The sequence below is a fragment of the Antedon mediterranea genome, chromosome 11 (assembly GCF_964355755.1).
Source record: "Antedon mediterranea chromosome 11, ecAntMedi1.1, whole genome shotgun sequence".
Taxonomy (NCBI): Eukaryota; Metazoa; Echinodermata; class Crinoidea; order Comatulida; family Antedonidae; genus Antedon; species Antedon mediterranea.
Window position 1 is genome coordinate 10,125,861 of NC_092680.1, and position 14,524 is coordinate 10,140,384.

Here is a 14,524-nt window from a genome sequence, read left to right on the forward strand (position 1 = left end):
TTAGGCCCGGTCCTAGGCCTACTTTTTTGTAAACCCATTTTATTTGTTTATTTTAGAAATTTTTTCAAAGGAATACCTTATTTCACCGAATAATTCAGAAAGTAATTAATTTATTCAACACACGAAATATTGGCACTCTCCCTTTGCTACCCTACTGTGGTGAGCTCCTCAGATGTTGTAGTCCTAGGCCTAGACTAGACCAGCCAGGTAGGATTGATGTCCACCGGCTTATGTTCCTCTACTGCACAGGTTTGGCTTCTTGACTAGGCTTAGCTCAATCGGTAAAAATAATCCTTAAACATCGACTTGGTAAAGCTTCCAAATTCAACAAATTAAGGTTCAAAGTGTTCATCAGACATTCAGGAATACAAGTACTTGACAATTGAAGCCAAAAATACACCAAAATTCCAAAATTCAAAAATTATACAAGCAAAATTGGTGAGGAAAAAAAGTGTTTCACACCAGTGACATGCCTCCTCTACCCAATAGTTTACCCACGGTTACGTTGTGTACTATGTATTGACGTACGCTATACAGCAAAAAGGATACAAATTATGTTTGCGATCTATTGTTCGTATGTTGTTTACGATTAACCCTCTGTATCGTGGGGACCTAAAATAGACAAAAATGGTCTACGCTTGCGGACGCATTCCTCTCCAAAAAAAAGGCAAAAGGCATTTCATTTCATTTTTCGATGTACAATACAGTCAGTGAATTGTCTGGGGACCTATAGCTCAATTTTTTTTTATATCTCGGTTCCAGCCATAGTAGGGTTGGTTCTGGAAACTAATTCCGGTATATATTTTGTTTTATGTTTCGAAGTATAATAAATCCAATATCCAGGATCTAGCAACTAATGGTAGAGCAGGTCCTGGAGACTTATTGTATTATATTTACTTATATTTTGTTTCTTTTTTCGAAATACTGTACTATAATCCTATTTCCGGCGACATAACAACTCTATTTTTCTAAATGTTCTTAGCTCCATCCATCAATGTATAATTGTAATTTCTGGGGACCTAGCAGCTCTATTTTTCAAATTTTTCAAAATAAGCCCATGGGTGTTAGTCTCGCGCATTACAATTTTCGCACCCCCATACAACAACCAGTCTACGCCTCTTCAATTAACGATATACCTCTTGGCCTGTGGGTAGGTTTTACGTTCACGTATATTTTCTATGATAGGTATATTGAACTTTAAAAACTTTATTTTTATTGAAAGAATGGATTTACACAGTCATCGCATCGGACCTCGTGCAATATGTTTTTCACACATTATTTTATTTATGTAGCATAAAAAATGAACAAAGTTGGCTACCCTAAATCTGAAAACGGCCTCAAATTACGCTATAACGCATTGCTTCCTGGGGGATTGCCCCAGTGTAGATAAGCTTTTCTGTAGAACACCGCCTAAATTTGTTGATTAGAATGTCAATCTAGCTCTGTGACTTTTATTTTCCTCACTGATGTGTATATTGATTTTAACTTGTTTGGATCAATGCATAATGCATAATTTCGAACATGAATTTTGTATTATGAATCTGACTTATCACAGTATACAATATATTACTAATTAGCACACAGCCTGCCTACATTTAATTATTAGTAATGAAAATAGGGCAGTTTATTACAAATAGGCTAATAATTTTCCTCTTATACCACTTGTTTACAAATTTATCATTACTAGATGGCACGCTCGCTTCGCTCGCGTACCATCTAGGTCGTGCCCACAGATGGTTCTCGAATACACAGTATTTCCAGCGAGAAAAAAATGGAGATTTCAAATGTACGTACTGCAGGACTATAATACATTGTCGTTTACAGAAACGAATAAATATACACAATGATTTATGTAGTCAACCAAAATTAGCACCCTGAGAATTACTTCCGAGAGAGAAACAAAATGAGTCAAATTTTTTTATTTGGACTCATTTAAACAAACCCAATTTGTGTTTTGTATGTAACATTAAGGGTTGAGGGATGGGGGAAGAAGATAGGTACAAAGAGGAAACATTTTAAAATATATTCTTATCCACTCAGTAACGAAATATTGTTTTTAATGTTTTATAGGCCTATAAATAATATACCACTAAATACAGTAAAACATTTACGATTTAATACGTTACTTTGTTAAAACTCTCACTGTCATAGTCGATTGAAATAGTAAAGTACATGTAACGATACACCACTACGACGTTTATATATTTTTAAATTATTAATTAATACAAACGTTGAGAAGCAACTGTCAGTAATAACTTTTTTTTAAATTTTTTTATTTGGACTCATTTAAACAAACCCAATTTGTGTTTTGTATGTAACATTAAGGGTTGAGGGATGGGGGAAGAAGATAGGTACAAAGAGGAAACATTTTAAAATATATTCTTATCCACTCAGTAACAAAATATTGTTTTTAATGTTTTATAGCCCTATAAATAATATACCACTAAATACAGTAAAACATTTACGATTTAATACGGTACTTTGTTAAAACTCTCACTGTCATAGTCGATTGAAATAGTAAAGTACATGTAACGATACACCACTACGACGTTTATATATTTTTAAATTATTAATTAATACAAACGTTGAGAAGCAACTGTCAGTAATAACGTTTATTTATTTGTATATTATATGTTTATAATCTAACAGTAGGGCCTACCCACACTCACAGTAATAAAGTTTATTTGTATATATTTTTATATTACATCTAACAGTACCAACACTCACAGTAAGAAATTTGCGATTCAAATTGCGATCAAAAGTGGTTAATACCTTAACAGTATTGTACAGCATAGCAATACTATTTATGTTTATTCTCCAAGGGGGCCCATAAATCTAAATCTTTACCTGTATGGTTAAACCAAATAATTTGGAATGTTCCATTCATCACAAATCAATACATTTGTAAAAACGTATATTAAATGTATCAAAATAGTATTTTTTAAAGAAAATCGGCCTGTCTTCAACATTATGATGGTGTACTCTAGCTGTTCAACCGGTTTTCAGCTATTAAAAACAATTATCGTAGGAGGAGATAGGAAAATGCGAAGCCTCCTCGCATTTTTGTGGCGGGTATTTTTCAAGACGGACATCCATTATACAGTGTATACCACGGTCGGAAAACACCCCTATTTGGGGCAAATCTTGGAACCTAAATTCGTTTTAACCGTCAATAACTTATTATCTAACTTAATTTAATTAGTAAACAGGGTTACATCAGGTGGTTAAAATCAGTACCGAAAGTACGAACCAACTTTATATACCATCGAGTAAAAATTATAGAAGTAAGGCACGATTTACCGAATTTTGCCCTTACGTAAATTTATATATAGATTATGAATAGTTTAAAAGGATAAATCTATTATTGCTGTATATTAAATTGTAAATTGATTGTGATTTTGGCCATGGTTAATATCTTGATGTTTTAACGTTCCTTTCATTGATTGTCACTGATATAAATCATGTAAGTCAATAAATGTTAATAAATAGTTAATTTTTTATTACTTTTGTACTTCTTTTCAAGATATTACACAGACTAATCTTGCTAGCAAAAGAATCAGTGAATATATTGGAGAAAGTGATGATGGACCTTTCAAGTCCTACTGAATACATTGTGAGTATCAACAGTTACTCTAGCTATAGCTAGTGAAGTCTATTGGCAGTTCATTTCTTAAAATTGAATTCCAACCAAACATGCTTATTGTAAAATAATTGAACATTAATACAGTATCTTGTCCCATTGCCACATAATGTTTCACAATGTTTATAACAAACACATATAAAATAAAAGTTTAGAGTGTTTGTAAGTAGAAGGACTATATTAAACAATTCTTTTTTTTAATTCTCTTATATAGCAAATTTTCCGGCCACCTATGGATTCATACGATGTACTGATATACTTAAAGCATGATCACCTTCCCAGAAGGCATCAGTGTATAGACAAGGACAAACCCAAATCTGATTCTACACATATCCCTAAATTTCTGCCAAAAACTTCACCCATGCCAGTCATTGATTTTGACCCACCAGCTTACTATTTACAGGAGCTTAATGTGAGTATTTTCATAGAATATGTATAGGAGGTGATATGAATTGTATATTAGATAAAAAAGTAAAGTAGAAATAGTGTAAATCGCTATAACTTACCACTAGTAGTACTTAAAGAATAAGTTTCACCTGATCAATATATGGAGATGATACCATAAAGATAAATCCCAATTCAATTGGAGAAGAAAAGATACATTCAGACGTTTAGACTTTTGGTGCGTGTCTAACTAATATTAGATCTTTTATATTCTCTGATCACCAGGCTATGTCCCTACAAATTTTAAATGATCAGAAAGAAAGAGAACCAGGATTTTGGAAATTAAACAATAGTGTTTTGAATGACGAAATAAACCCGTTATAACATAATAAGCATCATTGAAAAAAGAGAAGAATTCACATGTAAAAAGAAAAAAAATTGAAATAATAATAAAACAAAATTAATTGAAGAAGTTTAACAAACTCACAAGTATCCTGAATTTAACTTATAATCAAGAAACAGAATGCCAATTAAAAGAAAAAATAAAACAACTTGATAACATATACATGATTGAGGCCAAAGGAGCCCAAATTCGTTCTAGAATAGAATGGTGTGAAAAAGGCGAAAAAGCATCAAGTATAAATTCCTTGGCCTAGAAAAAAATAACGCAAAAAGAAACTTTTTTTTTACTAAAATCTAATGGAAAGTACACCACAGATACTAGTGAAATATTAAGTAAACAAGTTAATTTCTACAAAAAAAATATTCCAGGTGATAACATAAAAAGTTATCTTGACCATCATCGGAAGACGGCGAACAATGTGAAGGTCTACTAACCATAAATGAAACTAACAAATGTCGTTCATAAAATGCACTTAAACAAAAGCCCAGAGTCTGATGGACTAACTGTGGGATTTTATATGTTTTTTTGGGATTATGTTAAAGGAATGTTATGTACATCCTTAAATTACAGTTACAATAAAAATAATTTATCTAAAACTAAAAAAAATGAATAATAAACTTATTATTCAAAAACGGAAAAAAAGAATTACTAACAAATTGGAGGCCACTTACCTTATTAAATGCTGACTGCAAAATACTGGCCTATGCCCTGTCAAGTAGAATACAAAAAATAATTGCGTCAATCATTGATTCCGACTAAAAAGGTTACATCAATGGACGGTTTGGAGGCGAGAACATACGCCGTTAGTAGAAGACGTTCTTTTCCCGACCGATATATAGTAACTTGGGTGGAGCAATAGTTTTCTTAGATTTTGCAAAAGCGTTCGACTCTTTAGATAGATTCTTCAAGTTAAAATGTCTTAAAAAGTTTGGATTTGGTACCTCGTTCACCAAATGGATTGACTTGATTTACAAAGACACAAAATGTGTAGAAAATAATGGATGGCTATCTGAAAGTTTTCAGATGGAAAGTGGAGGAAGACAAGGATGTCCACTGTCTGCTATCCTATTTATATTATCTGTAGAAATAATGGCTATTAATATAAGAAAAAATCCACAATGTAAAGGCATCATGTTGCCTAGTAATATCAATGATGTTAATGAATGTACAGCAAAAATATGAGTTGACAGATGATACTGTCATATTTGCACAAGATGAGATTAGTTTAAGCTTTTTCTTAAAAGAAATAGAGGTTTTTTGCAATATATCTGATTTAAAATTAAATAAAGAAAAAACTAAAGGAATGTGGATTGGTTCCAATAAAAATAATGAGACAACACCGTTTAGTATAGCATATGGGCAAAAAATCCAGTCAAATTTATAGGCATACATGTCGGCTATAATAAAAAAAAGTGTGTGAGGACAAAAATTGGAACGAAAAAATTATAAAATTAGACCAGGTTTTGCAACTATGGGAAAAAAGAAACCTCTTTTTTTGGTAGAATAATAATCATAAAAGCCTTTGCAATTTCAAAGCTTGTATATAATGCTAGCATTATAAGTGTACCTAAGTATGTATTTTTAAAGGTAGAAAAGATTTTATATAGTTTTTTTAATTTTTATGGGGTAAAAAAAAAGAAGAGAAAAACTCATAAAACCAACAGAAGGAGGGCTCAACTTAGTTGGGTTAAGAGAGACTGCTAAGTCCTGACCCGGGTAAATTAAAAGGTGTACCAAGATATTATATGTATCCTTTTGAATACACGGTCAATATTACCCAGATTAATGTTGAAGCTCATAGAAGTGTATGCCCAAATTTTACTGTACTGTACTTCAATAATGCACACCCAGAAAATGCAAAAGAAGTCAAAACACAGCAATTGTGGGAAAATAATTTCATAAAATGTAACGAAACAACAATATATATTTCAAAAATTGGTTACAAGCAGGGTACAAAACAGTAAAAGATTATAATAGTAAATTATAGATTAATATCATTCAAAGAAGTAATCCCCAACCTTTCAAAACAACAAACTGGTCTGATTGAGTTTTTTATGTTAATAAATGCAATTCCTTCTGAGTGGAAAAAATAATTACAAATAATGAAATCGAAAGAGACAATATAGATTTCAAGAGACAACAACTTCATTGTAAAAAGAACAAAAACTCATTTTACTATAGACAACTCATCAATAATATTTCAATTGCCCCCCATCTTGTGAATCGAAATGGGAAACACATTTTAGAATTGTAAATCTCGATTGGAAAGAGATATGGTATAACAAAGTTTATAGTATAAAATATGTTACGAAATTAGCACAATTTATTTTTAAGCTGATATACTGTATACTTGCATGTAAAAAACGTATAGAGGCATGGAAGCTATCTTCTACATGCTTCTACAGAGTTATGCGACTACTGTCAAACACATACTATTAAAGTGTAAAAATTACTTGAATGGAATAATTTTAATTCCATGATTCAAGACTGCTATACACTTAACGAAACAGTAACTGGATAGAAATAGTTACAGGAACGAAAAGTAAAAATGTAAATGAATTAATCTTATTGTTAACCTTTTGTATATACAAATCTAAATATATCAAATCTTCAGAAAAATATACAAAAAGATCAACAATGATTTGGAGCTTGTTCCGAGTAGAACTCAGAAATTGATTAGCTAACCAATATGCTTGTAATTGGGCTAAACTAAAAGATAAATTAATGAATCACATTTCATAAAATAATAATGAAAACTTGTTTTTTCTTTTCTCTTTTCTTTTTCTTTCTTCTAAATTTAGAAAAATTAAAAATAATACAGAAGTAACTTTTTTAATACATTTATTATATTTTACTATAAACAGAAAAATGAAAAAGAAGGAAAGAAATATAGAAAGAAAAACAACGCTTTAGTTAGCCAAATTTTATAAGAGGGTATATGCCAATATAACCAATAATGTTATGTTTTAAAAGATATGCAATGATGTTATGTTTTAAAAAGATATCTCTTAACCATTTTATTGTACATAAACATATTTGTTTAAATATTTATTCTTTGTATATCTTTGTCATGGAATGGAATAATGAATAAAAGTGGGCTAAACCCACGAAAAAGAAAAAAAAAGTTGGCTGTGTTTAAATGGTTTGTCCTTGTGTGTTTGAAGACACACTGACAACTTGTTGACTGCACTATTTATGTTGGCTTTTTTTAGCACTCGCTGAATATAGATTTTTAGGTATTTTTTATCTTTTTAATATTTATCATACTTTAAAACCTCAGCCTTTTTGAGATTTTACTGTATTCCTGTTTCATAGACTTTGCTTGTTATTTTTTAAATTATTATTTTAAACATTATATGACTATATACTTGTTGATTAAATTATTCTACATACTGTAGTATTCTATGATAATATAATAAATGGATACAATTTTTTTTTCTTTTTTTTTTTCAGGAATCATTTGGAGAACTTGCGTTATTTTTTCATGATGTGTATGGGGGTGATGTGATCGGTGTTGTATGGAAACCATTTGCATTTAAGCCTGTAAAGTTTAAGGTAAAAATTGATTTTATTACTTATTTTCAATGACTTGGCATCATTAAAAAGTAAAAATGTGTAATAAAAATAGAATATATGTGCACCGGTTGATTTTTGGTGTATGCTGGTAAGGTCAAATTAATGTCATTTAAAGTTGTATAACTTTCAATGCCATTAAACTCTCTTGAAACTGTGGGTGCATATATAACTTCAATAATTTTAGATGTATTGCCAAAATATATTAGTATCATTATTATTATCAATGTCTACCTCAGGCCTATAGTGTTACTTTAGGAATCAGCCCTACAATTGTACTAATGTAAATTCAATATGAAACTTGATTAATTGCCAAATTTTCATTATTTTTTTATGTTTAACTGGGTGTTTTAATTAATAGTGGAAAAGGCAACATTCTTTTCTGTTTGGAATCTCAGCTCTAGAATTATAAAATATTCAAATATTCTTTTTTATGTTCCTATTAAATTCAATAATCTTGGATTTATTGCCAAATTATACCATTATGTCTTCCTGGTAATTAAACATTTACCTGTTTTAATTAACAAACACAGGAATTAAAGCATTCTTTTCTGTTTGGAATCTCGGCTCTAGAATTCTACCTAATATTCCAGTTATATGTTCTTATTAAATTCAACAATCTTAGATTTATTGCCAACTTATATCATTACGAATGTAGATAATATTTACCTGTTTTAATTGATAGAGGAAATAAACAACATTCTTTTCTGTTAGGAATCTTGGCCCTGGAATTCTAATGATCCATAAGTGGCCTTAATTGATGATTATTCCATAATTGAGTAGTCCCTATGTCTATCTTATAATTTCAGTCACTGATTGACAATTCTACAGTGAGTGATATCATAGTCTTGTACTATTTATAAACTCCATCGACAGTAGTTTATCTATTAGTTTTATTTCCTAATTGGTGCTAATATAGTAAGTTAATTATGAGTTTAATGATGATTTACAAATTTTTTGAATTTTACGAATCTTAAGGTTGTACATTTGTTTTTTTGCTATCGCACAAATCAATACACATGAGGTATCAAAATTATACTACTGTTCTTTTTCTTTCCTTTATAAAGAAATTAATATTTGTGTAAAATATTATTTTCCTTTGGACATTATAGAAGAACCAATAAGAAAATCTAACAGATGTCCTATTAAAGGGTCACTGTTAAAACATATTGCCGCTGGCCTTGTCAAATTCACAGTGAAGTATCCCCTTAAAGATGTACTGTATTGTCCCCCAAAAACATGAAAAATGAAGATTAATTGAATCAGAATTTAAATATGGTATTTTGTAGTTTTAATAGAGTTACTTACTTCCATATAAAAAAAAACCAAAAAAATAATGTTTTCACTTATAAAATGACAAAATAAATGGTTAAATTTAACTAAAAATCCATTGGCTGGCAGCCAATTTGACCATTTTTTTCTTTAAATTACATTTTTTCAGGTAAATACATTTTTTTTTTATCCAATTTTTGGTCAAAGTGGATAACTATTATGTTACATTAAAATGAAAAATTAAAAAAAAAAATGTTAAGAATTATTTTTTCAGGGGGACAATACATCTTTAATATAGTAATAATAGTGTCTCATGTAGAAGTCCTACTGTATGTTTTTGCCGCACAGTTATTAACATTCATATGATCCAAATAATTAGCACATTTTAAGAAACAAATTACTTGGTTAACTTATAATAATAATAACTGTTCATTCAACTATAAATTTCTTTTTGCTATTCTGGAAGAGGGGGAAAATGTGCCCTTAATTAGATATTAAGAGATGCAATATTACTTAAATTGTGAATAATTGGTGTTGTTGGTCTCACAGACAGGCTTTACCTACATCGAGTAAAGAAATGTTTTATGTTGTAATTCATTTGCATTCAGTTTCTGTTCAATTAAATTTGTATTAAAAGGCTTTTGTAATCAGTGAAGTGAATTTGAGATTTTTTTCTGGGACATAGATTAGAGTCATTGGACTGTCACTGTAGGCTGTAATTTTTCTGTTTACTTGTAGTGTTCCATGACAAAAGATAGATTTTTCCTTCAATATAATTCACCATCTGTCATTAAAATTTCTTTATTATTTTTTAGATAATTATGCAATTCATCTTGTCTTAAATACAGTATGGATTCTTTAAAATTGTAATTTTCTCTTCACATCAATTGAATACTTCGACTGACGTACTATATTAATGTTTAAAATCTGTCTTTCTATATCATGTCTGCTGGTTTTAGTTGCAATTTCTTGGCAACGGCACCTCGATAAATTGCAAATAACCGGATAAAAGCGTTTAACAGTTTACAAATAATGAATCTTGTGAATGATGACCAGTTTTATTTCAATGAGGTGATATAACATTTCATCATTCACCAAATGCCATTATTTGTACCATTCATACACGAATATAAAAGATTCATTGTTTGTTTTATATAAATCTACTGTAAGCAGATTCCTGTCATTTGAATCAAATAAAAGGTAGGTTGATTCACATATTAAAACAGTAACATTTGGTTTTTAATATTATTATTTGGATTTTATAAACGCACCTACTGTTTAGTGTTAATTATGTCAACAAAGGCCAAACAATCCCCAGGGGTTGATTTAGAGGGGGGCCGGGCCTCTTTTGTAATATATATATATATATTATGCACCCATTTACGTACGATTTTATCAACGATTTTACAGGAAATAGGGGGTACAAATCAACATTAAAAATCGTTAAAATCTTCAATTTTTTTTAAAGTTGAACCGAGTTCAACTTCAACGTTACGATCGATAAAACTGACTGACCAATCAAATAGTTCATAAATTACGTCATCATTGTTTGTGAAAAAATACGTACGCGCTGGCAATTCTTGATTTTTTACAACCAACAATGTTTTTGTACTCTTTTAATGTCTGAAATTTCAAAATAACAAAGTGTAAGTAAAACTAAATTTTAATATAAAAACAATTTAATTTAATGTTTGTCTTTAGTGTAAAAACTAGATATCAGCGGCCGACATTTTTGGTCACGCAAGACCCATAAACAAAAAGAAAAAAAAAAGACATTTGTATAATTATATAAAATTAAAAAAGTCATGACAAAAAACAGTTTAAAGGTCTAGTTTGAGTACAATGATAATAAATGATTTTTACGAAAAGTTGGGAGAGGGGAGGATTAACAATACTAGTATTTAATTGATTCCAAATTAAAGGGCCAGAAACATAAATAAAGTGGGAAGAACTGGTTAATCTTACAAAAGGAATAGTTAGCTGAAACTTATTAACAGTACTTCTTAAATTATGACCATGGTTGAAATCAGCAGGGTTAAATAAATTTATCATGGGAGAAGGAAGATTGTTAGAAAAATATTGAAAGACAAAAGAAGCATTTTGCAATTTATGTATATCGCCTATTAACTTCAGTAACTTAAGTTCATAAAATAAAGGTTCAGATGGAGTAATGCGAGATGTAAAAGTAATATTTCTAATAGCACGCTTAATCAACTTATTAAGTTTATCCAGATGAGATGGATACAGCCCAAGTTATGTTACAATAATGAAGATGAGGTAAAATTAAAGAATTATAATATAAAGAAAGAAGGATACGCTGGGGAAAAGTGTGCTTAAGATTATTTATAATCCTAGTGGTTTTAGAAATTTTATTTGCAATATGTTTCTGATGACTGGTCCATCTCAAGTTTTCCTGGATTAAAACACCAAGGAACATAGTCTCTGACGTTTGTTTAATGTTATCTCTATTTAAATTAGAGATGTTCCCATTAATTAATCAAAATCCTAAAAACGATCTAAAGCCAATTTAAATGCCTTTTTGATCTAAAGTACATATATATCTCTCCAAAAATGTACTTCCATTGCGAAACAATAACATTCGAAACGAAAGTATAAAATAGGTGGCGCTGTTGTATTTCAAAAGCAATAGTATAAACAAAAATATTTTCAAACGCGAACAGTATTTTCCAAACACGAAAAAAGTACTATTGAACGATCGTTTAATAGTGCATACTATTGCACGTCAAGTGACCCACAATCATCCAATCAAATGACAGGAATTTAGTTCGGTGTTATATAATAATGGTTAAAGACACCCAATTGCTGTGCAACTTTGAGCTTTAGTTGCAAATTTATGGTTATTTGATTGACCGTCTTTGACCTTGAGTCAACTACCATAACATCTTGATCCTTTGACCAACTGAGTACATTGCCTTCTGGGTAATGTTAATCGCCCATTGGTTTAAAGAGAGATGTTTTTTTTTATTTTAGCACTTGTGCTCTTAGTGTGTGTCTGTCTAGTGATCTCAGTAACAAGCTTGGTTTTAGATGTGAGCATGGGTCAGGAGGGTTATTGCTAAATCCCGCAAACCTCCAAAAAACATAGCAAACCCCACCGAACCAACATAAAAGTGATTGAATAATGTAGTGTACGACCCACTGGGTATATCCATGTAAAAACAATATTAAATTTCTACTGTTAACTACTTATTTTTAGGGTAAAACATCATTTTTTTTTTCAAAAATGATTGCTAAACCCCGCAAACCTCCAAAAAACATAGCAAACCCCACCAAACCAACATAAATGTGATTGAATCATGTAGTGTACGACCCACTGGGTATATCCATGTAAAAAATAATTAAATTTCTACTGTTAACTACTTATTGTTGGGTTAAAACATCATTTGTTGGTCAAAAATGATTTTTGGGGGTTTGCGGGTTTAGCAATACCCGTCAGTAGTTTATCTTGGCCAGGTTTAAAGGTCTGCATTCAAGATGAAAAGTCACTTATTGCACTGATAGTCTAGTTGTTTCTATAAATATTTCTTAAAAGAAACTTGCTGTATGTCTTGCAATTTTGTAGAAAATTCATTCAGATTTTAATGAAGGTTATGTTTAGAAAATCAGTGTTATTACCACAATTCTTTAATTATTTTGTCATGTTTAAACAAATCATTAAAAAGTACAACTAACCCAGACCAAATGCATCTAATCTGCTCTAGTATGCAACTAGCATCATTAAGTCTATACTTATAGTATTTATGGCAGGCTTTGTGTGTGATTATAAATTCAATGTTTTTTTAATTAAGTAAAGTTTTCTTTTAATTGCAGTTGTCAATTTAAATGGTACTATAATTCATTATGTCAGAGGTTTGAGCTATCTACATTCTTTGGTAATTAGCCTTATAATACATTTCTGCCAATTTCCCCCTAATACCTGGCATTTTGGTTAATTACAATTACTGTAGGTTGTTGGTATAGTAATTTGAGGTCATTCTGTTCATTAGTGTATGAGCAATTTGAAGTGGGAAGGATTATGTGCCAGAATTAAGTGGAGTAAAATGTTGAAGTCTAAGTAAGATGCAATTTTATGTATCATATGAAGTTTTCTCATATCCTAGCTGTCAGCGCAAGCTTGGTGGTCTAGATGTATGAACACCAGGCTAGTAATTTGGAGCACATGGTTTCGAGTCCCACCTCAGAATTCCTAAGATAAAAAATCCCAAGGAACTTAATGACTATAGGCCAATAGCTATCACATCCAATGTTGGTAAGTGCCTAGAAAAGATTGTACTTAGGCAGTTGCTTGATCAGATCAAATTGTTTCTCGATCCTCTCCAATTTGCCTATCAGAGTAATAGAAGTGTTGAAGATGCTGTGCTCTTCCACTTACATAATATTTACCAACATTTAGATGTGCCTAAATCATATGTAAGATGTTTGTATATAGATTTTTCTAGTGCTTTTAATACCGTTGAACCTGGTTCATTAGTACGCAAACTTAAAGAAATGAACGTAAACGACACATTGACTTCATGGATATATAATTTCTTAACAAAAAGGTTCCAGTATGTTAAACTAAACGGTATTTTATCTGATAAAAGAACTGTTAGCATTGGCACGCCACAAGGGTCTGTTATCTCCCCAATGTTGTTTTCACTGTTCACCAGCAGTTTCAGAGCCAATTCAAATGAATGTTGTATAGTAAAATATGCAGATGACACAGTCATCACTGGATACATTACTGGCAATGATGAAACAAGCTATAGACAACTAGGATGTGATTTTTATCACTGGTGCTGCAATAACAACCTGAAACTAAACATAAAGAAAACAAAAGAAATGCAAATTGATTTTAGGAAAATTAAAGAACCCTTAGAACCTCTGATTATAAATGAAAATGTAGTAAATGAGTACAAATATCTGGGTTGTATAATTGACAATAAGCTAAATTGGATATTAACTAATGTAAATAAAGCCACATGCAAAGCCAACCAAAGGATGTTTATTTTAAGAAAAATGAAGTACCTACAAATTGACAAAACTATACTTAAATTGTTTTATAACTCTGTAATTCTCAGTGTAATACTTTTTTGTAATGTTTGTTTTTATGGTAATACAATGCAAAAAGATAAAATTAAACTTAATCGAATAGGAAATAGAGCAATTAGACTAGTAGGAGAGCACTTACCTGATGTTGAATCCTTGTATAAAGAAAATGTGTTAAAAAAAGTAAAAAGTATCATTGATGA

At 30.4% G+C, this 14,524-nt stretch overlaps 1 protein-coding gene across 1 annotated transcript in view; it reads left to right on the plus strand.

The window, feature by feature from the left end:
- The window catches only part of LOC140062615 (nucleolar protein 6-like), a 118,176-nt gene that overhangs the window by 66,179 nt on the left and 37,473 nt on the right, over positions 1-14,524 (plus strand). The window contains exons 20-22 of the mRNA XM_072108905.1: positions 3,524-3,613; positions 3,855-4,052; positions 7,881-7,982. Coding sequence (XP_071965006.1) covers positions 3,524-3,613; positions 3,855-4,052; positions 7,881-7,982 — 390 coding nt within the window. The remainder of the gene's footprint in view (positions 1-3,523; positions 3,614-3,854; positions 4,053-7,880; positions 7,983-14,524) is intronic.